This window comes from Trichechus manatus, unplaced genomic scaffold, assembly GCF_000243295.1.
Source record: "Trichechus manatus latirostris isolate Lorelei unplaced genomic scaffold, TriManLat1.0 scaffold00244, whole genome shotgun sequence".
In the NCBI taxonomy this organism is placed as follows: domain Eukaryota; kingdom Metazoa; phylum Chordata; class Mammalia; order Sirenia; family Trichechidae; genus Trichechus; species Trichechus manatus.
In genome coordinates, this window is record NW_004444180.1 from 806,011 (window position 1) to 828,220 (window position 22,210).

The 22,210-nt window shown below is 63.4% G+C and overlaps 3 protein-coding genes and 1 non-coding gene across 5 annotated transcripts in view; 3 read left to right on the plus strand and 1 right to left on the minus strand.

The window, feature by feature from the left end:
* Positions 1–2,331: 2,331 nt before the first annotated feature.
* On the minus strand, positions 2,332–8,260 carry PIDD1 (p53-induced death domain protein 1). Its single transcript, XM_004389379.2, has 16 exons — positions 8,220–8,260; positions 7,135–7,524; positions 6,287–6,700; positions 5,714–5,932; positions 5,584–5,626; positions 5,274–5,475; positions 5,078–5,203; positions 4,497–4,676; positions 4,273–4,420; positions 4,039–4,174; positions 3,779–3,929; positions 3,576–3,699; positions 3,365–3,483; positions 3,175–3,288; positions 2,885–3,090; positions 2,332–2,672 (listed from the first exon to the last, which is right to left on the minus strand). Exons 2-16 carry the CDS (start codon positions 7,448–7,450, stop codon positions 2,414–2,416), a joined length of 2,757 nt encoding a protein of 918 aa, XP_004389436.1. The 5' UTR covers positions 7,451–7,524; positions 8,220–8,260; the 3' UTR covers positions 2,332–2,413.
* Positions 8,261–10,265: 2,005 nt separating this feature from the next.
* RPLP2 (ribosomal protein lateral stalk subunit P2) lies at positions 10,266–12,832 on the plus strand. 2 transcript variants are annotated; one of them, XM_023724410.1, is made up of 5 exons: positions 10,266–10,378; positions 10,596–10,719; positions 11,565–11,613; positions 12,494–12,592; positions 12,704–12,806. In XM_023724410.1, exons 2-5 carry the CDS (start codon positions 10,597–10,599, stop codon positions 12,775–12,777), a joined length of 345 nt encoding a protein of 114 aa, XP_023580178.1. In that variant the 5' UTR covers positions 10,266–10,378; position 10,596; the 3' UTR covers positions 12,778–12,806. The 2 variants fall into 2 exon arrangements, with proteins under 2 accessions (XP_023580178.1, XP_004389438.1); XM_004389381.2 differs by having other exon boundaries at positions 10,270–10,378; positions 12,701–12,832.
* LOC111819012 (small nucleolar RNA SNORA52) lies at positions 11,661–11,794 on the plus strand. Its single transcript, XR_002822821.1, has one exon. It is a non-coding gene; the product is annotated as a small nucleolar RNA SNORA52 (small nucleolar RNA).
* Positions 12,833–17,171: 4,339 nt separating the features above from the next.
* PNPLA2 (patatin like phospholipase domain containing 2) overlaps positions 17,172–22,210 on the plus strand; it is a 5,647-nt gene continuing 608 nt past the window's right edge. Inside the window, exons 1-9 of the mRNA XM_004389415.2 lie at positions 17,172–17,537; positions 19,267–19,499; positions 19,582–19,647; positions 20,028–20,237; positions 20,952–21,012; positions 21,175–21,381; positions 21,489–21,621; positions 21,808–21,930; positions 22,019–22,207. Of these exons, the coding sequence (XP_004389472.1) occupies positions 17,351–17,537; positions 19,267–19,499; positions 19,582–19,647; positions 20,028–20,237; positions 20,952–21,012; positions 21,175–21,381; positions 21,489–21,621; positions 21,808–21,930; positions 22,019–22,207 (1,409 nt within the window). The 5' untranslated portion in view covers positions 17,172–17,350. The remainder of the gene's footprint in view (positions 17,538–19,266; positions 19,500–19,581; positions 19,648–20,027; positions 20,238–20,951; positions 21,013–21,174; positions 21,382–21,488; positions 21,622–21,807; positions 21,931–22,018; positions 22,208–22,210) is intronic.

The window sequence follows — 22,210 nt, forward strand, 5'->3', positions numbered from 1 at the left end:
TCCTACTCTGGGGCTGTCCAGACCCCTGGGACCCCAAGGATGAGGCACTCCATGTCCACTACCCTGTGTTTGTGGGACCTGTGTGTGTGTGGGGGGGGGCGCATTTCAGGAAACCCCCGTTCCTTGGGGTTCCAGCCCCAGGCCCCACCCACCCCATGGGGCACGTGTGTGGAAGCAGAAGAGGTCTATGCTCTCAGGCCATCAGCCACTGCCCACAGGCCCTGACCATCTGGCGGTCCAAGGGCACGGGCACATGGACACTCCCAGAGCCCTCTGCCCTTCGAGCTGACTTGGCCTCACACACCCAGGGGCCCCAGTTCGTGACATGTCTCTACCTGCCCCACCAGCTGAAAGGCCTGACCTCTGAACTCCAGCCTGATTCTCCCACATCAGCCCACACGGGCCACAGCCAGGCCTCCCTGGAAGGGAGCCCACAGGGCAGAGCCTGCATCCTCCCCCGCCCCTCCCTGAGGTCCACCCCTGCCCTCCGGCACTGAGCGGGCACTGCCTTCCTGAGCACCCACTCTCCTCCCTGGTGACTCCACATTGTTCTGGGGTGAGGGAGGACACTGGATGATGGAGGCTCCAGGAGTCAGGCAGAACCCCTAGAGTGGGGAGAGGCGCTGTGGCCTGGACGAGCACTGTGGGCCTGGAGTCCCGAGGCGGGAGAAGACATTCTCAACACCATGCCTCCACACTGGGGGCGGCGCCTGGGGGGGGGGCAGTCACTGAGGGGCTTCTGCCTGGGAGAGTGCTGGCCAGGGGGGCCTCTGAACCCCCTTTCTGTCCTCCCTCCCTGTTTCCCATCCCTGCTTCTGAGACAGCTACCAGGACCCGCCCCCTGCGCCCAGATGTTGCCATAGAAACCCGCAGCCCCAGCCAGGCTGAGGCCCGGGGCTAAGTCAGGCCTCACAGTCCCTAGGTAAACTGAGGCCCAAGGCAGGCTGGGGAGAGAGCCGGAGAGTCCACGGACAGACCACTCAGATTACGAGGCTGCTTCTTCCGGTCGCAGCGGGAGAATATCCCACAAATGGCCAGAGCCCCTCACCCCCAAGGAAGGCAATGGAGGTGAGGCTCAGAGCGTGGGACTGGGCGCCAGCTCGCCATTCAATCTCCCTAGTCCCTTCCCCCTGGGAGGCACTTTCTGTCCTGCCGGCTGGAGGGGGCCGGAAAGGGTCTCCCGCTGCGCGGTGCCCGGCAATCGGACAAAGCAGGAGCCGGGTGGGGGCCGCTGGCCCCACTCCGAGGCGGCTTAGGCCCCCTGTCCGCTGGAGGAGGGCCTGGATGGAGCCCCGGCCGGCCTCGCTCCCCGGCGCCAGGCGATGGCGACTCCAGCCACGCACGTGTCCACGAACGTCCGGCGAGGTCCCACGTGTGCGCCCCCACGGCCCGTCCTTGGCTCCTTGGGAGACCCAGCCCCCCTCCGCAGGGACACGTGTACGCAGGGAACGCGCCCAGCGCCGCCGGAGGCGAGCACGGCCTTCCACGCCCGCAGCGGCCGCAGGTCAGAGCATCGGCCGCCCTGCGGGCCCCGCTAGAGCCGCCTTGTTGGGGAAGCTGTCACTTCCTCGGCTGGCGCCGCTCGCTCCGCGCCCCCGCTGCCTGGTTGCGCTCTGGCGGCGCAACGCGGAAGGGAGCAGCCGAGCGGTACTCACCGCGCTCTCGCCGCCGCCGCGCTTGCCTCCCCGCGGTCCCGCGCGCCCGGCCTGCACATAGGCGGGGAGGCGGGCCGCTCCACGTTGCGCTCCGCCCCCGGCCCGCGGGCTCTGGCTCCCCCTTCCGGCCGCCGCGGCCACTGCGCCCGGCGCGCACAGCCCCGCGCCCACCGGCTCCGCACTCCAGGGCCAGGCACCCGGCCTTGAATCCGCGGGCCGTCGAACCCCGGAAAGGGACGCCGGAGGGCGGGGGCTCCGCGCCGCAGAGGCCGGGCCGCGTGTCCCTGGGGTCCTTCCTTGGCCTCACGCCCCCGGGATTACCCCACTGGGCATGCAGGGCAGGCGGTCTGGAGCGCTGAGGCGAGCGTCCTGGGGAAGGAGCCGGGTCCTAGTACGGAAGGCGCTTGGGAGGTGCTTAGCGCAAGGCACACAGGTGACTTTGTATCCATCCCAGGGGAGCAGTTACACTGTAACCGGGGCTCCTCCCGCTCCCGGGAAGCTTGGTACAACAGGAGGCCTGGCTGGAGGGGCTGAATTGAGGGGACAGGAGCAAGGGCTGTGGGAAGTATGCCCACACAAGGACCCCTCCCAGCTGCCATCATCCCAGCCACCCCTTGCCAGCCAACCACCTTCATCCCAACACATAAATAGAGCTCTGAGACAGAAGAACAGTTGGTTTTATTGTGGAAAGAGGAACCACTAGAGGTAGGGAGGCACAAGGTCCGGGCCAGGCCAGGGCCAGGCTGAGTCTGTGGGGCCTAGGCCTGGGCGGGCTCTGGGGACTCTGATGCCAAAGGGCTGGGTGGCGCGGGGTCCCCAGGGGCCAGGCCTGTGCGGAGGATGCCAGCCTGGTACTTTTGGCGGCCAAGCTCCAAGACTGCCTGTACCTCCTCAGCCAAGTCCTTCCGGTCACTCTGCTCCAGGGCCTGTACCAGGAGCTGCGTTGCGCCCGGCCGCCCGGCCTGCCTCTCAGCCCAGGAGAAGAGCATATGGCGGATTTGCCCGTCCAGGTCATCCCTGGGAGGGGGGAGTGGTGACTGAGGGGCCCTGCCCAGAACATCCACCACATTCAGGATCCCTCTAGCCCTCATTGGGTGGGTCCCCTGCTCCCAGGGCCAGATGTGGCCAGACCCTCGGGTTCCAGCTCCCACTTCCCCAGGACAAAACCTTGGCCAGGCTCAGTTCAGCCCACCAGCAGCCAGGACCAAGCCGGGCAGGCCGAGGCTCACCGGAACTCAAGCCGGATGCGCTGCAGCTCGCGGTAGGGCAGGCCCAGGTGCAGGGCCACAGCTGGCCAGTCCAGGCCCAGGCGCCCAGCCACGCTCAGCAAGTTGCTCTGGGTCAGGAAGCCGCTCTCGGCATCACCCAGGTTCAGAGGCGCCAGGGAGAGGCCAGTGCCAGGCCGCTGCCCCGTCCCCTCAGACCCCCGCAGTCTCTGGGGAAGAGAGGGTGCAGGTGAACCCTGGCTTCTGCCCCATGGCCCCCTGACCCCCCACCTCTGCCCCTCCCAAGCCCTCACTGGCAGCTTGATGGGCAGAGTAGCCATCCACAGGGCATCCGAGCCCTTCTTCTGCCGGGCGGCCTCGGCCTCCTCAGGCACCTCTGTGGGCACCGTGCCCCGGTAGAAGGACACCTGGGGGTGGGACCAGGCAGGTTCAGTGCTCTGGGCTCTGCCTCAGGTACCCTGGGGGTCCTCCCCCATCACCCACCTGGCCACGCACGGCCTGAGCCTGCCGGTCCAGGGCAGTAGTCACGTACACCTCCTTCACGTTCTTTAGGTGAGAATAGAAGACAAAGCAGATCCTACCCTCCACGCAGTCTGGACGATCTGGGAACCGGGTAGGGCTCAGCAGGGGCCTGGAGAATCTGGGGTGATGAAGGCGGGAGGACCCCAGGCTTCCCCAGCGGCAGGGAGCATACCAGCATCCACGTCAATGCCTCGCTCAAAGGCGGCGAAGAACTTCTCACCCTCAAACAGCTCCACGGTGTCTGAGGGCTCGGGGCCGCGGTACCTCTCCAGCAGCCGCTTCAGAGTGGCATCCACCTGCGGGGCACGTGACTGAGCCCGCCGCCCCCAGCCCACCAGCCCTCCCGCCCCAGGCCTCCGTCCACACGTCCCCCACCTTGTTGCGGGGCAGGCACTGCAGCAGGACCTGCTCGGGGTCCCGGCGTCTCTGCAGCGCAATGAGGTTCACTCGGTGTAAGCGCAGCCGTGCCCAGGCCTTGCGCGCCAGGCCCCCCACACAGTTCTTGGTGGTGTACCAGAGCCAGTACCTGGGAGGGGCAAGGGTGAAGGGGACCGCAGAGACCCTGGGGGCGCTGAGGAGGCGGGGAGGGGGGACCGTGGAGACCCTGGGGGTGCTGAGGTGAGGAGGGCACTGACCAGGAGAAGTGTGTGACCTGGAAGCGGGCATAGAGGTGTGTGAGCTCCAGGGCCACCTGAGCTGTGATGTCATCCCAGGTGGCCGCAGGAGGGGCCTGGTAGAGCAGGTGCAGGCGGGAGCGGTCCAGACTCAGGCCTGGGGACAGGGAGACAGCAGGCCGAGGCCTCCCGGCAGGGCTACCCCTCCCGCACTGCCCTTGCCCCACCCACGCCTGCCGCAGGCTTGCCTCTCACCTGTGACTCCGGGGGGCAGCGGTAGCTGCACAGTGACGGGCCGGAGGAAGCTGGGGGGGCCGCTCTGCCAGAGGCACAGCAGGGGGCTCACCGCCGCCTCGGGCTCCCCCAGCAGCGCTCGCAGCTCGCGGCCGGCCATGCGCACCACCTGGGGGACAGGCCACTTGAGTGCCCGCTGAGTGGCTGAGGCCCTGCCCTCCACCTTTGCACAGCCCCGCCCGCACCTGCATTCGGACCCGGCGAGGCTCCTCGGTGGCCCCCTGAGGGAACGTGACCCTGACCCCGGGATGTCCAGAGGAGCGGAGCAGCGTGCCCTCCGGCGGCACCAGGCAGCTGTCAGACATGGGGCGGGAGACCACGAGGAACCAGGAAAAGTGGGGCACCTGGCAGCGAGCCCAGAACCGCTGGGCGGAAGCGGGGGAGATGGGGTCAGGGCGGAGCTGCCAGGGCGGGGGTCCTGAGGTCAGAGGGGAGACAGGGCCAGGGTAGAGATGGGGCAGGGATCTGGGGTCAGAGGGGAGATGGGGTCAGGGCGGAGCTGCCAGGGCGGGGGTCCTGAGGTCAGAGGGGAGGCAGGGCCAGGGTAGAGATGGGGCAGGGATCTGGGGTCAGAGGGGAGATGGGGTCAGGGCGGAGCCTCTGGGGCCGGGGTCCTGAGGTCAGAGGGGAGACAGGGTCAGGGTAGAGATGGGGCTGGGGTCCTGGGTTCAGAGGTGAGACAGGGTAAGGGTACAGCCACCGGGGCAAGGGTCCCGGGGTCAGAGGGGGATACAGTCAGGGTGGACCCCTCTCCCCAGTGTCTCACCTTGGGAGCCTCCTCCTCCAGATGGGTCTCCAGGTCAGTCCAGCTCTCTTCACTCAGGGTCCTGACCACCACCTCACGGCAACGCTGGGCCCTCGGGGGCACGAAGAGCAGCCACAGGCCCACATCCTGCCAGGTGGGGCGGTGAGCAGGGACCAGGCTGGGGAGCCCCTCAGCTGCCCGCCCGGCCCGGCCTTGCCTGCTGGAAGACCATCCCATGAGGCTGCAGCTCCAGGACGTGGCTGAGAAGCGTGTCGTGAGGCCCCAAGGGCACCAGGCGAGGCTCCGGCAGCCACAGTCGGTAGCGGATGGTGATGGGGGTGGCAGCGGCCCCTGCAGGGAAGTGCAGGCGGATGCCGCAGGCCAGGGTCACAGAGCAGCCTTGGGGGGTTACCAGGAAGCTGGATGCAGAAAAGGCTGGCATCAGGTCAGACCAGAAAAGGACCCCAGGGGGAGAGGCCAAGGCAGGGCAAGGTGTCCAGTGTGGCCAGCCCCCGCCCTGCCCACACCTGTCCAAGTCCGTGGTCAGAAACAACCTGGGCATTTCCGGAACTACAGGTGTCCCTGCAGAAGGGAGCAGAGAAGCAGTTAGGACAGTGATGGGACCTATGTCCTGCCCATGGCCAGCCCCTCCAACACCAAACACACCTGGGGGGCTCAGGGGGCCTGGCAGGGCCTCGCCCAGGGGGTTCCCCTGTAGCCGCACGAAGGGGGTGTCCAGGAACTCGGGGGGCACATCCCGTAGCTGGTTGCCCCTCAGGTCGAGCCGGGCGAGCAGTGGGAGGTGGACAAGGCCAGCGGGCACCGAGGTCAGGAGGTTGCTGTATAGGAAAAGGAGCCGCAAGGACAGCAGCCCCTCTGGCAGGCAGCACTGGCTTAGAGCCAGCGGGGGACTCGGTTACCCTGCCCTGGAGTGGTCGGGTTTCGACGGGACACTTATCCCAGGGTCCTGAGGACCTATTTCAGTCTTTAGTCCCATGGCTGGGACTCTAGACCTTGGGCAGGGGCACACAGGAGTCTCGAAGGCCAGGGGCAGAGAGGGCACTCAGGGGAGCAGCTCCCGGGGCAGCAAAGGCTCAAAGATGGTACTGCTGCATGTTCAGGGGCCCCTGCAGAGAAGGAGGAGCCGGGAGCCAGGAGAGAGGCCTTGGCAGTGGCTGAGGGTGCTCCCTAGCAGGCTCAGTGAGCCAGGGGGGCGTGGGCGCTACTCACCGAGGGAGGCTGGGAGGCTCTGCAGCCGGTTGGAGGCCAGGTTGAGCTCAGCAAGGCTGCTCAGGTCTCCAATCTCAGGAGGCAGAGTCTCCAAAAGGTTCTCAGACAGATCAAGGCGCCTCAGGGTGGACAGGGCCCCCAGCGCTGTGGGCAGTGTTTGCAGGCGGTTGTGGGTCACAGCAAGGAAGGTGAGGGCGGGGAGGGCCCCCAGGGCCTCAGGCAGCTCCGTGAGGCAGTTGTGAGAGAGCAGGAGGGCATCCAGGCCACGGAGCTGGGGGATGCAGGCAGGTAGCGTCTCCAGGCTGTTGAAGCTCAGGTCCAGGTGGGCCAGGCGAGCCAGGCCGCTCAGGCCGGCGGGCAGCAAAGTGAGACAGCCCCGGAGACAGGCACCCAGTGCATCCCGGCGTTGCCCACCTGTGGGGTCAGAGGAGCTGGATGTGGCCCTCAGATCTGGGGTTCCAGCTCGGCCCTGCCAGCCAGAGAAGGCAGCCATGCTGGAGGCCACACGGGAACACAGGGACAGAGATGAACACACTGAACAGAGCCCAACACATAGGCGGGGCCAGGACAGAGACCTGGCTCAGCTCTGCGGAGAGCTGTCACCTGTGAACCCTCAGGAAAAAGGCCCACACTGGGGACTGCTGGGAGACCCCACTGGGCAGCCTTGTCTTGGGGGGTGCTGGGTAAGGCTGGGCCCAGGACGGTGATGGGGCTGAGAACAGTAACCAGACCAGGAGTGCCAGCAGTTCTCACTTGGGGACCAGGGAGGGAATACCTGGGGCTGGGGCAGAAGGCAGGGCAGGAGCTGCGGATGGGGCTGGAGTAGGGTGGGACTGGGTGGGACTGACCTTTGAGGACGAGGGAGCGGAGGCAAGGCAGTCTGCCCGGCACCTGGGCCAGGGTGGCCCCCAGCAGCCCAGGGTCCTCGTGGGTGCTCAACCGAAGGAACTCCACCTGCAGCAGCTGAGGGGACCGCTGGGCACACAGATGCAGCAGCCGGTGGCAGCCCCCAGGGTACAGGTCCAGGTTCAGGCGGTTCCCGGCCAGGAGAGGGGGCGCCCTGGGCCCTGTGTCCACAGCCTCCTCTGCAGCATCTCTTGTAGCATCTTCTGCAGCAGCTGCAGCCGCTGCCTCGGGCTCCAGCTCCGTCACCACTGCAGCCATCGCCCACAGACTGCCCTCGGGGGCCGGACATGTCCCAGCTCGCCAGGCAGGCCTGCTCAGGCAGGGCCCAGAGGCTGCAGAGGCAGGGGGAGGAGTGGGCGCTGGTGAGGGCTGAGCCCATCCTCCCCGCTGGGACTTTGGGGCAAGCTTGAGCCAAACCACCTGGTCTCAGAACCCAGGGCTGGGCTGGCTAGAGGAGGGGGAGGCCCTCGGTCACTGCACAGCGCTGGGGCATGGGTCATCTCTGGAAATGGGGCTGGGTGGGGGCCCAGGGCTGGGAGGGGACCAGAAGCTGAGGCTCCTGGGAGCAGCTGAGCCTGGGGAGTTCTCCTGGGGGAGGTGGGGAACCATGGGCCTCCTGGAGCTGTCAGGTCATGCTGGCTGACCTGCTCCTGGGATTCCAGTGCTCAGCCTGGGTGGGGATGGAACGGCTACTCCCCGTGTACCGGAAAAGTGAAAGTTAAGGGAGAGAACTTAGGGTCTGAGCCACTGGGCAGCTTCTGGGACCTGGGGCGGGGCCCCATCTGGTGACCCCTAGAGGTTTTACCATTTCCAGGGCAAACCTCGGTGTGCTGAGGAGGGCGGTGCCCGGCGTAGTACGACTGGGACCACCGGGTAGGAGGCCAGTGGAAGCGCGCTGCCCCCCCACCCCAACCTGAGCCGTCCAGACCGCAAGGATCCCGGGCCACCGCTGCGGTCTGGGCCTGGAAAGTCTCGGGGCCCCCCGCCCTGTCCGCGGCAAACTTTCCCGCCCGTGGCCCGTGCGTACCTACGCTCCAGGCCAGGGACACACCCGGCGCCCGAAGAGTCCTAGCTAGGAGCCGGGTTCGCGCCCGCTCGTTTCCGGGCGGCGGGCTCTCCGCGCCCCGCCCCCTTTCAGGCCCCGCCTCACGGGGAGGTCCCCCTGTGCCTCCGGGGTCCGCCGAGGCGGAAGGTTCCCAGCTCTGGAGACGCGGCCGCCAAGCCCATCTGTCCAGCGGCGCGCCCGGCTGCAGTTGGCTTGCCGTGAGTCCGCGCAAATCTGTGCTGTTCAGCCTCGCCTGCCGGGAAGGCCCGCGTTGCGCTCGGTGGAACCCGCCCTCCTCCTATACGTTCCCGCCCGACGTTAAAATGAACTGGTGCAATCCCGGGGCGGGGTGGGGGCTCCCGGGGCCGGTCGCAGCTGCTCCCTTACACCTACCCCCTACCAGAAGCCAGAGCTAAGAGTGTGACCGTCCCCAGCCAGCTCCAACGGTCTCCTCCTCTGGGAAGCCTTCCTGGCCTCGTCTCAGGTCCTTCAGAAACCCACCCGGCTCCATCCACCTGCCTCTATTCTCTCCAGCCCCTGGCCCCATTTTCTTTCCACACAGCTGTCAGACGACTTCTAACATATATACACATATATATATATCGCAGTAAAATGTATGCAACGTACAACTTACCATTCCAACTATTTTAAGTGTACAGTTTAGTGACATTATACTCAGTGTTTTGCAACCATCACTGCTATTTCCAAAATTCATCACCCCAAATAACAATCGAGATTTTTTTAAAAAACCAATCACAAGATGCCACTTCCCTGCTTAAAACACTGCAATGGTTTCCTTTTGTGTTTGCAATAAAGCCCCCATCCCTGCTTTACCCAGTTGTGACCCTGAGCAAGGAAACCTTTCTATGCCCGCCCTGTGCCCTCCTCATCTATGAAATGGGGGCAACCTCATCTAGTGTGCTTGCGAAGCTGGAGTTAACACGCCCTGTATGGGCTGGCCGGTTCCTTTTCATCCTTCAGCTCAAAGTTACCGCCTCAGAGAAGCGCTCGCAGGCTTGTGTTAAGGCTTCTGTCCCTCTGCCTCACTATCCTGTGCATCCCTTCAGAGTCTATCTCAACTTGCGAATGCGTCCTTATTCACTTTGTATGTTCTCGCACTAGGATGGAACTTCTGCGGAGGCAGGGCCAAGCCTGTTGTCCCCACTCAGGACCCCAGTGTGCAAAAGGGTCCCTAAGGCGGAGGAATGAATGAATGACATGTGCTTATGTCCACGGGGATATGGAGGTGAACCGAGCCAGCTGGAGCCGAGCCGAACATTCGGGCATCGCCGCTGCCGGGCTCTGCTGACGGTTCCACAAGGCTTTGCGGGCCTAGAGGGTCCGCGCTCGTCTTCAGGCTCGGCCGCCCTGACCCACAAGCCATAGTACCGCACGGCAGCCCCGGGTAGGGCCGCAGTCAGCAGGCCCAAGGCGGCTCCGGTTCCGCGGTGAAGGCGCGAGTGAACGGCCTGCCCTGCTCACGGGGTTCGGCTGGATGTGTGCGCCATCCAGGCCCCACCGGACATTGGGCCCCCGGTTCCTGCGGCCGAGTAACCACCAGAGAGCCGGAAGCCCATTGGTCTGGTATCTCAGCCTCCACCAGGGGCCACGTGCAGCCTCACGCAAGCCGGCGGTTATACGCGCTTCCGGCGGCGCTCACGCGCTTCCGACAGCAGTGCACCATGGCACTTGCAGTTTGCTGTCTGCGTCGGTTGCTCCCGCAGAGGGATGGTCCCGGGCGTTGCGTCCTAGACGGTCGCACTGCATGTTGGGAGCTGTAGGCGCCGCGTGGCATGCTGGGAACTCTAGGCGCGGAAGGGAGAAGTAGTGGATTTTGGACTCACGTCCTCTTTCGAACTGCCGCCCAAAGGGTTTCGGGGGACATTCGCCCCAGGCTATACGAGAAGGCAGTCCTAACTTCGCCTTTGCTGTGGCGACTGCTTGACTTGGGGGGGCAATAGCGTCTCCTCCGTCCTCATTGGCTGAGCGTCCCTTACGTCACCCGGAGGCGCCCCCGGGGGCTCCGCGCGCGTCCTAGAGGTTTCTGGGTAGCGGTTTAATCCCGCCCTTGCGCCGGCGCTTTCCTTTCCCTCTCTGACGCCGTCGAGGTCGCACGCGTGAGGTCTGTCCGCCGCCGCCAAGTGAGTAGGCCGGCCGGGCTGCTGGGCGGAGACCTCGGCGCAGGGGCCGGTAGGGCGCGGTCGGCGCGCCGGGTCACGAGCAGGCAGGCTCCCCTGGGGCGGGCAGGGGCCTCCGGGCCGAGCCACGCCGGCCTTCCTTCCTTGGCCTCTGGCCCCACGGGTGGGGGGCACGGAAGGCCGCCGGTAACGCCGCCGCGCCCTGTCTCCCTCGCTTCAGGATGCGCTACGTTGCCTCCTACCTGCTGGCCGCCCTCGGGGGCAATTCCTCCCCCAGCGCCAAGGACATCAAGAAAATTCTGGACAGCGTGGGCATCGAGGCCGACGACGACCGGCTCAACAAGGTAGCTGCTCCGGCCCGATACTCGGCACACAGGCGGCACCTCTCCGGTCGGGTCTGAGCTTTACTTTCGGGGAAACGTTGTATGACCTGCCTGCGGGTTTGAGGGGAGTCTTGTGCCAGTCCAGGTGGTCATCTCTTAGGTAGATTTTCTGTGGCCTTCACACAGCGCCAGGGTTGCAAAAGTGGGCGCGATAGGCAAGGGCCTGACCAGCGTGGTTTAGGAGTTTAATGCAAGTCAGGCGTGTAATTTACAATTTTTTTGTAGCCAGGTTTAACCAAAAAGGGAAAAATGGGGAAGTTATTTTTAATGGTATTTTAGTGACCCCAAGGTGTTTGAAGTATTGTTGCGTGGAGGTAGTGTAAGCAAGGACATATTTTTATCTATCTGTAGGTTCTTATTCTATTCAGGTAGTTTCCAAGTTAAGATGTACGCTAGTGAAATAGAGTCACACTTACTGCCGTTTTTTGTTTTGTATACGTCAGTATTGCAGTGTGTAATGTGCTGATGTTATTCTCAGGTGTTCACTCAGATGTTCACTGTTATACTTTACTCTTCAAAGTATTGTCACATAGCAGGCAATAATGAAAACGTGTTAAAAAAAAAAAATCAGATTTAAGCCAGTGATCAGAACAGAATGTGTTGTAAGTTGGGAACTACCTGTACTGAGTCCTAGGAAAAGTCCATGTGTGTTTCCCACACACAGTACAGGTCAGCTCAGTAGTCCCATGTGGGCAGTACAGGTCTAGAGGCTTCCGAACATGTACCAGTGTGGCGCCCCTGAAACCGGCCCTGCCCTGCCCCCAGAGGTCTCTGTAGTAACTGCTGGTTCTGGTTCTCTACTCCAGGTCATCAGCGAGCTGAACGGGAAAAACATTGAAGACGTCATTGCCCAGGGTGAGTGTATCTGTAGGGGGACATTTCTGGGACTGCTGTGGTCTTCATGGTCCATCCTAATCCCTGCTGGCCAGCCTGTGGCCTGCCAGGTTTCGCTTGTGGACCAGAGCACCCTAGAAGCCTCACCCGGAGGAGTGAGCAGGGATCAGTGGGCTCACTCCACGGGTGCTTCTAGACACTCCCAGGAGCTGGAGCCGCCTCCGGGACTCAGCTACCCTGAGCCCTTTTCCCAGGATCTCCCTGAAGCCAGCAGTTTCTTGGGGACGTGGTGTACAAGATCCTTTGTAAATTGTTTTCACCACATGGTCCCTGTGGGCAGGGTTGGGAGCAGACACGAGGAGTACCAGACATGGACGTAGGCTCTTGCTCCCCTTCGCTGCCCAGATGCGTTTCTGGTGACGTCAGGCTGGGGCTGCTGGGACTTGCTTGGAAGTCGAGCTGTCGGGGCAGCTGCTTACTGTCAGGTGACCTGGCAAGGTCAGCTCAGCAAACGGCCTGATCCATGAGCTCACCATGGTGGCCGAGGACGTGGACACGGGGGCAGCAGCTGGTTGTAAACATGTTTGTCTAATGTACTGCTGTGGGTCTGAGTTTCTTGGAAACGATTCTTAGAAGCCAAGTTCCGTGATAGAAGTTTGCCGTATTGGGACGGGTTGGGGGAGGGGAGTCCTTGGCAGACTATAAAGGAGAATCTGGGCCTGTCCCCGGGGGGTTGGTGGCAGCCTGCTGTTCTGGGAGGGGAGCTCCAGGCACTGGCACGAGATGCTTGGGCCCCGTGTGTTGCTGACCGCTGACCGTTCGCCTCGGCTCCTGTGAAACTGCCTTCCAGGCTCTGGGAAACTCACCCTGGGCTCTGGTCTGGTCTCCCTCTCTGGTTCAGGTATTGGCAAGCTTGCCAGCATGCCTGCTGGTGGTGCTGTGGCCGTCGCTGCTGCCCCTGGCTCAGCAGCTCCTGCTGCCAGCTCGGCCCCAGCTGCAGGTGAGTGCGGGGGGAGCACAGGGGCAGGGGCTCCAGAGGTGGCTTCAGTTGGGAGTCCTGGTATTAACGGAGAGAGCTGTTTCACCGCCTTTGTTGTTTTTTCTGCAGCAGAGGAGAAGAAGGAGGAGAAAAAGGAGGAGTCTGAAGAGTCGGATGACGACATGGGCTTTGGCTTATTTGATTAAACTCCCGCTCCTTGCAGATAAAGCCTTTTTACGTATCTGTTGAGCATTCTGGGGGCACTTTGTCCAATGGCATTTGTGGGCTAGGGGGAGGTACAGCGGGCAGTCAGGAAGCCATTTGTCTGTGGGATATGGAGGAGGATTCTCCTGGGACAACAGAGCTTTGAGGAAGGCGGTTGCTTAAGGATCTAGGGGTGGGGTCTTGAGATCAATGAGGGTCTCTGCAAAATGAGCAGCTAGGATCTGAGCAGGGGAGCCCAGGGCATCACAGCTGATGGGGGGCGCTTTCTGTGAATATTGGGTGTGGTCAAGCCTTGAGCAGGCTTCTGAGTGGGCATGAGACCCCTTTGGCCCCAGCCCTGTTTCTGAGGACCCTCACAGTCTTCAGGGTTACACCGAGGGAATAGATACGGACATCAAGACGACCGATGCTGTTTGGGTGGACTTGCCCTTTTCCTTGGATGCCCAGAGCTAGTGGCACTCTAGCCCAGTGCTGTGGGTTACCTGCGGGGATCTAGTTCTTGTTTGAGCTGGTATCCCTGCTCCACCTTAACGCCCATGTGACTCAGTTTCCCCTGCAGTACGTTGCTGGGCAGATGAGCAAGTGGCTTGTGGGCAGTGAGTCCTGTTAGAACTGAGCGGGGAGACCCCAGGAGGAGAGTCTCCCCAGAATGTGGGGCAGAGGGCAGAGCCCATGCCCCCTCTGGCCCTGCAGGCCTCTGCCCACCGGCTGGTACTCCGTTCCCCCACTGCCAGTAGGCACTGCCTCTCTACTAGCTGTGGTGCGTGGGCCACGTTGTGGGCCAGGCTCTGTTCTGGGACACGGCTGGGAGCTGCTCTGGTGGGAAGACGAAAAATAATCAGTACAGCAAATGTGTCCTTGGGTGACACAAAATGTTACTGAACTCTACTAGGAAAAAAGCTGGTGGTTTGAAGCCATCCAGAGGTGCCTTGGGAGACTGGGCCTGGCGATTTGCTTCTGAAAGGTCACAGCCACTGAAAACCTATGGAGCAGTTCTCTGACAGACGGCGTCAAAAACAAACAAGATGGGGGGTGGGGGGTGATGACTGGCGTCTCCCTTAGGGAGCTGAGGCCTGAAGGAGGGAGGAGCAGAATAGGGTGTCCAGGTATGAGTTTAGGCAGAGGACCCAGGGTGGGTGTGAGGGGAAGGGACAGAGTAGCCACTGGCCTGTGGAAGAAGGGGCCCCAGTAGTTATCAGAGGAGTGGGGGCTGCAGGAGTGGGAGAGACCAGGGCTCTGCTCCATCCCAGTCCAGATGAGGAATGGAGGGGGCCTGGGACCATTTTGAGGGCAGAGGTGGGCGGAAGCGAGCAGATGGACGATGAGGGGTAGAGGCAACCCAAAACCTGCCCTGGGGGCGGGGGGTGCTGGCAGCCCTGTGTACCAGCGCGGCGAGAGGAGTGAGGTTGTGGACACACAGGGCGGAGATGCGGACTCGGGATCCAGGGCACAGATGTCACCCGCCCAGGCTCAGACTCAGGAAGGGGACCTAAGGCCCCACGGCAGGGGCCTGTGACACCCCGCCTGGCGAAACCATCGCACATCTGACAGCAGGCATCAGGAGGGTCCTCTGGCTGCTCGTTGGAGCCCACACTGGCCTGGGGGAGAGCCCCCTGCTCCTGGTGACAAGTGGACAGAGGACAGCTGGGGGTGACACTTTCCACCCCCATCCAGGATTCTGGGAACTGTTGCTCTGTTCCTAGCCCTCTTAGCTGAGATCCCAGGGGCCCCGAGGGAGGGGATATGTACCCAAAAAACCCCCAACAGGGTGTGGAAATGGGGGCAGAGGTTCCCCTGTGGCTGGGCAGCAGCCCACTCTGGGGTGGAGCCTGCTCTGCAGCCTTTGCAGGCCTCTCCTTGAGCAGGCAGGGAGGCTGGGGTTAGGGTTAGGCGCTTGGCTCAGTCTGCGCTGTCCAGCTTCCCGCTTGATGGTCCCTCCAATGGTCCCCTGATGAATAAAGCATCCGGAGCGCCCCTCCACCCCCTCAGGCCTCCCAGGCTGGCCTTGGGGACTTCTGGGTCTGCCCCATGCCCCTGTTCCACATACTCCACCCCCACTGCCTCCAGCGGCATCAATCATCCTGATCCGGCCACACACTCCACAGCACCCCCAACCGTCCCTCCTGGTCAGTGGACCTGTCGGCCATACCCACATCCAAAGCATTTGGGGGACGGGATCAGTTATGGATTGAATAGTGTCCCCCAAAAATGGGTCAGCTTGGCTAGGCCATGATTCCCAGTATTGCGTGGTTGTCCTCCATTTTGTGATCTGATGTAATTGTCCTATGTGTTGTCAATTCTAATCCCTGCGGTTAATGAGGCAAGATTAGGTTATGTTAAAAGAGGATTAGGGTGGGATACAACACCCTTACTCAGGTCACTGCTAACCAAAAGGTTGGTAGTTCAAATCCACCGGATGCTCCTTGGAAACTTTATGGGGCAGTTCTACTCTGTCCTATAGGGTCACTATGAGTCGAAATCTACTGGAAGGCAACAATGGGTTTGGTTTTTTTTCTTTTTTTTGGTTTACTCCGGTCACAGCCCTGATCCATGAAAGGGAAGTTTCCCTGGGGTGTGGCCTGCATCACCTTTTATTTTACAAGAGATAAAAGGAGAGAAGACAGCCAGGGGAGAGACAGACTTCCTACCACCAAGAAAGAAGAGCTGGGAGAGGAGTGCCTCCTTTGGACTTGGGGTCCCTGTGCTGAGAACCTCCTAGACCCAGAGGACGCTTGATGCCAAGACACATGGAGAGCTCCAAGGAACTCAGGGCCCACAGAGACTGAAAGGAGACAAAGGCCTTCTGCCAGAGCCGACAGAGAAAGCCTTCCCTTAGAGCTGGAGCCCTGAATTTGGACCTCTAGCCTCGTAAACTTTGAGAATAAATTTGTTTGTTAAAGCCACCCACTTGTATTTCTGTCATAGCAGCACTAGGTAGCTAAGACAGGGTCCTATCTGCAGAGAAAAGGAGGGGGTCTTCTTAAGTCAAATCCAGTCACATAGTCCCTCTCTACTGCCCAGCGCCTGAACTGACTCCCCGGTCCCCAAACCGTGCACCCTGAGGGCCTTTGCAGAAGCTGTTTGGCTGCCTGGTGGCTCTGTGCCCTTCTTTGGTTACCTCTGCTTATCCTTCGGAGCTCAGTTCACTGTCACCACCTCAGGAAAGCTCTCCCAGCCCCCTATCTCCTCTCACGCCTCATTTTGAGCTTGTGTGAACAAGCCACCTCCCCCCAGGAGCTGGGGCCTAGACTGACCTGACCGCTGTTCTACCCTGTCTGTCCCTGTCATGGGCATACAGTAGGTGCTCAGTGTGGGGTGACTGGGAGCACTGAGGCTGGGGACTGGACAGCATGACCCCAGATGGCTGTGTCCTCGGGAGGCCCTGCTCTGTGGCTCTTTCAGCCAGTCCCGGGAAAGGGCAGCGCCAAGCCCTGCCCCAACCCTCTGCCTCCCAGGGGAATGTGATCCTGGTGAGACACACGCCCTGACCCCCTTGTTTGGGGTGTTGGGGTGGGGTGCAGGGCTGGCTTCTGAACCCAAACCAGGCTAAGCCTGCTCCGCAGTCCAGGGAAAAATGCAGAAAGGCGGCAGGAGAGCGCCATCATCAGGGAGTGCTCCACCTGCTGGGGTAATTAGCGGGGGCGGGGCAGGTGGAGTCCGGGGCCTCCACCTCGTACTTAGATCCGTACCCAAGTGGACCCCGCAGCCTGAGGAGCCTAGAGGAGCCAGGGTCGGACCCAGGTGAGTGGTCCAGGTACTAAGGCCCACAGGGCTGGGTCCGGGCGGAGACCTGGATGTCAGGGTGCTGCGTCTGCGGCCTGGTGTCACCTCCGGGGTGTTAACATTCACCCTGGCGGGGGTGTTTACGGGTCGGAGTCTGGGTGTATGGCGGGGCTTCCGGGGACCGGGAGAGTCTGTGGTCTGCGTGTAGGTGTGGAGGCCCTCGTGGGTGCTGTCGGCGTGCACTGCCCTCTGGGCGAGCTCATGGGATGGAGATAGCAGGAGGATTCCGACGGGAGGGGTGCCCACTCTGCGAGCACTCCCAACTCCAGGCTAGGGAGGCCCTTCCCTCAGCCGCCCACGATGGGAGCGGGAAAGGGCCGGTGGAGGCCAGGGTGCGTGGGAGCGTATCGGGGCCGGCCACAGGCGTCGCGGTTCAGAGTTCGGCACCGCGGGAGGGGCCCGAGAGCCCGGGAATAGGAACAGGGCGGTGGGCGGGACCGGCCGCGGGGGCTCCGGGACCGCCCCGAGGGCGTGGCCGTTCCCCCGCGCTCCCCCATTGGTCCGCGGGCCCCGGCCCCGCCCCCGCCCCCGCCCCCTTCCACCGCTCACCCCACGGTGATAACGCCGCCTCCGCAGCCGCCCGGAACAGCGTCTGTGCCTACGCCGGCGGGGACCCCAAACCAGAGCAGCAGCGGGACCCGCGCCGCACTGCGCCGGGGCTGGCCGGGGTCCGAGGCTCCAGTGAGCGAAAGGCGAGCGAGGGGCGAGCGCGCGGCAGACGGCTGTCCAGGTCCCCGCGGAGCCCCGGAACCCGGCGGGGCGACTGCCGCGATGTTCCCCCGGGACACGACGTGGAACATCTCGTTCGCAGGCTGCGGCTTCCTCGGCGTCTACCACATCGGCGTGGCCTCCTGCCTCCGCGAGCACGCGCCCTTCCTGGTGGCCAACGCCACGCACATCTATGGCGCCTCGGCCGGGGCGCTCACGGCCTCGGCGCTGGTCACTGGGGCCTGCCTGGGTGAGCGGGGCCGGGTGTAATGGGACACTGTGCCGAGAATCCTCTGTCTGCGGCCGGGACGCCGGCCTGAGGATCAATCCCAGGCACTGGACAGGGGCGGGGCCTAGTCTGTTTTGTTCCGAAGTGCTCAGGGACTTGGGGAAGGCCGGGCGAGCTCCTGGGGCTGGGACTGCCGCCTGGTGCCCACCTCTCGGCGGCGCAAAGGTTATGGGGCGGACAGCTGCGGCAGAAGCGGTTTCATTGGAAGGAGAAGTAGCCCGTGGGCGGGACTGTGAGAGTCGTGGGAGGGCCTTCGGTTCCCCAGGGCGTCGGACCAGGTGCCAGCGGTCACTGTGTCCTGGGACTACGCCACTCCAGACCGCCACAGCCCCGGGCCACATGTGGCCTCCGAGGGCGCGTGTCCTTGCAATTTGGACGGTCTCTGGAGGAGGAGCCCAGCCGAGCTCTCCCGTTCCTTGCACGGCCCCCTGGGGCCTCGGTCACAGCAGTGGCCCACCCTCTCTTTTGCCCACTCCATGGGGGTGAGGGGCTGTCGCTTCTGGACTCTCCAGTCTGTGGGCAGGGGTCCTGCAGCCAGGAGGGCAGGGGTCTGGTGTGCTGGATGGCCCTTCTTCCCACACACTTCCGGCTTAGCACGTGCTGTGGTGTTTACTGCATGCCGAGTACTCCTCCGGGAGTCCTGTGCTGCCCAGCCCCCCAGGGCAGCTGAGGTGACAGAGGGCTCACCGGGATCTTAAGTGCTCCGCCCAGCAAAAGCATGTGCTGGGTTCCTGCCCCCTTCCTGGGACCTTTGTCCTGAGGTGGTTGGGGAGCAAGGAACACAAATCTACATTCTTGGGACCTGTGGAGGGGTCACTGCTGGGGTCCTGCTCACCCTCTCCTGCCTGCCCCATGGAGGCCTTCAGATCAATGCCATTGGCCCCCATGCATGCCCTAGGACATAGCTATATCCCTGGTACTCGCGATGAGGACACAGCTCAGAAAGTGCCTCCCCCACCCTGCTTCTAATAAGCCTCCTGTCACGCATGGTCTCCAGCAGCGTGGGCAACCATGGTACGGCAGGTGGCTTGAGTGGTGGTGGTAGATCTGGGCGCTGGCCGAAAGGAAAGGTGGTCCCAGGGGAGGGCATGGCCCTCAGCCCCTCCCCAAGGCCCTCCTGCTGCCTGACCACCCCTAAGGGTGTCCTGAGCCAGTGCCCATGGGCTCCTGAAAGGAGTGTTGGGGGAATACTTGCTCTTGGCTACTTGGGGACACAGTTAATGTAGTTTTCAGGGGTAGGGCCCCCCCTGCTTCTGACCCCATGCCCCAGGCCTGTGGGACCCCTGCACTGGGCTGGAGCTGACCAAGCAGGTGAAGGCTGAGGCTGGTCAGAGTTGAGTCACTGCTGTCTCCCCATCCTACATGGCCCAGTGACTCATGGGGCAGGCAGTTGGGAAATACCAGGCAGAGGGCAGTCCCAGCCCCGACCGGCCAGTCCTGCCTCTCTGCCATCCCGGGAGTGGTGGCCTGCCTCTCTCTCTCCCCAAGGGCAGGTGGCAGAAGTCCTAACTGTGTACCAGGCTCTGGCTGCAGCAACCCGGATTCCTCCAGAGCTGATCGGGATGCCACCTGCCCTAGGCCATGTGCTACATGACCCTGGGCGTGGAGCTGGGGGGTGAAGGAAGGGTGCTAGATGCTAAGCCCGGGATTGCTGGTCCCTGACCCCTGCTCACTGGCCTTGTTGCCCCAGGTGAGGCTGGTGCCAACATCATTGAGGTGTCTAAGGAGGCCAGGAAGCGGTTCCTGGGCCCACTGCACCCCTCCTTCAATCTGGTGAAGACCATCCGTGGCTGCCTGGTGAAGACGCTGCCTGCTGACAGCCACGAGCGGGCCAGCGGGCGCCTGGGTATCTCCCTGACCCGGGTCTCGGACGGCAAGAACGTCATCATATCCCACTTCAACTCCAAGGACGAGCTCATCCAGGTGGGCCCTGGTGGGGCTAGGTTGGGGTTGGGGTCTGATCCCCAGGCCCCTGCTCACCGCCCCCTCTGTCCCTACCCCATAGGCCAATGTCTGCAGCACCTTCATTCCCGTGTACTGTGGTCTCATCCCCCCCTCCCTCCAGGGCGTGGTGAGTATCCCTGCCTGGCCCAACGTGGGGATGCCTTTTTTGGGATGATGACAGTCGGCCTGTGTCTGGGCGGTGGGACAAGAGGCAGAGAAGGAAGGCTTTGTTGTGCACCCCCCCACCCCAGCCCTCACCCCTACTGGCTGTCTATTGCCTCACTTCCGGGCCTGGTTACTTCAGAGGCAGCCAGCCCTGAGAAGACATGCTTCCTGGCGCCCCCCCTCCCCCCTTGCAGCCATTTGCTCAGTGCCCAGGCCAGCCATGGTCAGTGCCCAGTGGGTGAAAGGCTCACACGAGGTAGCAGCTGGAGGGGTGGGCAGCCAGGAGGGTGGCCGTCAGTTTGGCCTGCAGGCCCCTCACCATGGGTCCACGTTGGCCTGCAGCGGTATGTGGACGGCGGCATCTCTGACAACCTGCCACTCTACGAGCTCAAGAACACTATCACCGTGTCCCCCTTCTCGGGGGAGAGCGACATCTGCCCGCAGGACAGCTCCACCAACATCCACGAGCTGCGAGTCACCAACACCAGCATCCAGTTCAACCTGCGTAACCTCTACCGCCTCTCCAAGGCCCTCTTCCCTCCGGAGCCTATGGTGAGCTGCTCTGGGGCTGTGGCGCGCTGCCTCTTCCTCTGAGTGCTGGGGGTGAGAGGGGCCCTGCACAGCTGCTCCTGAGAGTCAGGTGGGAGGCTGTTCCATACAGACTCTCCTGAGCACCCAGGGTGGGTAGGGGCCCTGCACAGCTGCTCCTGAGAGCCGTTCCATACAGCTGTTCCATACAGACTCTCCTGAGCACCCAGGGTGGGTGGGGGCCCTGCACAGCGTCTCCTGAGAGCCCGGGGTGGGGCGGGGTCCCTGCAGCATCTCCTGAGAGCCCAGGGTGGGGTGGGGTCCCTACAGCATCTCCTGAGAGCCCAGGGTGGGGCGGGGTCCCTACAGCATCTCCTGAGAGCCTAGGGTGGGGTGGGGTCCCTGCGCTATCTCCTGAGAGCCCAGGGTGGGGCGGGGTCTCTACAGCATCTCCTGAGAGCCCAGGGTGGGGTGGGGTCCCTCCAGCATCTCCTGAGAGCCCAGGGTAGGGTGGGGACCAGGACCTGTACAGCCTCTCCTGAGGTCTGGGACAGAGGGCGACCTCTTCCCTGGGTGGGAGGTGGTGAGGGGGCAGCCTGTCCAGCCTCTTCCTTTACAGGATGGAGATAGGTGTGTGCCTATGGGGAAAGTGTCTGCAGGGACTCCAGGGACTCAGGGCTGCAGAACAGGCCATATCTGGGCCACCCCTGCTTCAGCTTGTCCATCCCCCTGCCCCAGGTGATGCGCGAGATGTGCAAGCAGGGCTACAGGGACGGCCTGCGCTTCCTGCGGCGGAATGGTAGGTGGGCGCCTGGGCGCTGGGGACGAGCTGCACTACCCCGCCCCGCCCCGCTCCCTCCATGCAGCGGGCTGGGTGGGCGGGTCGGCTAGGCGCTGCTGCCCCCTGCGGGCCATCGCGTGCCACGCTGATCCTGCGTCCCCATCCCCACCCTACCAACAGGCCTTCTGAACCGGCCCAACCCCCTGGTGGCCCTACCCTCCGCCAGTCCCAGCGCCCCGGCGGATGAGACCGCGGAGGAGGCTGAAGCGGCAGATGAGACCGCGGAGGAGGCTGAAGCGGCCTCGGAGAGGACCCGAGCGGAGGACCACCCGCAGCCGCCCGGGGAGGATCACATCCTGGAGCACCTGCCCGCCAGGCTCAATGAGGGTGCACGACGGGGAGTAGAGGGAGGGGATGGTGCACCTGCCTGCAGGAAGTCCTGGGCCCCCCCATCCCTGCTGGCCGCCAACTTCCATCTTCCACCCGACCCGCAGCCCTGCTGGAGGCCTGCATGGAGCCCAAGGACCTGCTGACCATCTTCTCCAACATGCTGCCCGTGCGCCTGGCCACGGCCATGATGGTGCCCTACACGCTGCCGCTGGAGAGCGCCGTGTCATTCACCATCCGGTAGGGGGTTGGGGGCGCTGGAGATGGAGCTGTGGGCTCGTCTGTCTGTGAGCGACAGTCACCCAGGAGAGGCAGCCGGAGGGGGCAGGGGAAGACACTATCAGTGTCTCTGAAGCTGGCCATAGACAGAGCCAGGGGGGTGGGTGTGGGCCCAGCTTTGCCCTGAGGCTGCGCCCCCCCCCCCAGCTTGCTGGAGTGGCTGCCCGACGTCCCTGAGGACATCCGGTGGATGAAGGAGCAGACGGGAAGCATTTGCCAGTACCTGATGATGCGCGCCAAGAGAAAGCTGCGCAGCCACCTGTCCTCCAGGTGACCTGCCCTGCCTGCCAGCGACCCCAGTGTCCGCAGCCTCGAGGCCCCTTTCAAGCCCTGCCTCTCTCCTCCCTCCCTGCTGCAGGCTGTCGGAGCAGGTGGAGCTGCGCCGTGCCCGGTCATTGCCCTCCGTGCCACTGTCCTGCGCCACCTACAGCGAGGTGCTGCCCAATTGGATGCGAAACAGCCTCTCGCTTGGGGACGCGCTGGCCAAGTGGGAGGAGTGCCAGCGCCAACTGCTGCTGGGTCTCTTCTGCTCCAACGTGGCCTTCCCGCC

Bases quoted from the DNA above. Each gene is read 5' to 3' on its own strand.
- PIDD1 (XM_004389379.2), bottom strand. From the start codon at position 7,450: ATGGCTGCAGTGGTGACGGAGCTGGAGCCCGAGGCAGCGGCTGCAGCT. The intron at 5,933-6,286 runs GTGAGTAGCGCC...GCTGCCTGCCAG, and splicing joins GAGCCTCCCAGCCTCCCTCG to AGGGGCTGCTGTCCTTGCGG. The intron at 4,421-4,496 runs GTGCGGGCGGGG...CCTGTCCCCCAG, and splicing joins CTCGCCGGGTCCGAATGCAG to GTGGTGCGCATGGCCGGCCG.
- RPLP2 (XM_004389381.2), top strand. From the start codon at position 10,597: ATGCGCTACGTTGCCTCCTACCTGCTGGCCGCCCTCGGGGGCAATTCC. The intron at 11,614-12,493 runs GTGAGTGTATCT...TCTCTGGTTCAG, and splicing joins TGAAGACGTCATTGCCCAGG to GTATTGGCAAGCTTGCCAGC. The intron at 12,593-12,700 runs GTGAGTGCGGGG...TTTTTTCTGCAG, and splicing joins CAGCTCGGCCCCAGCTGCAG to CAGAGGAGAAGAAGGAGGAG.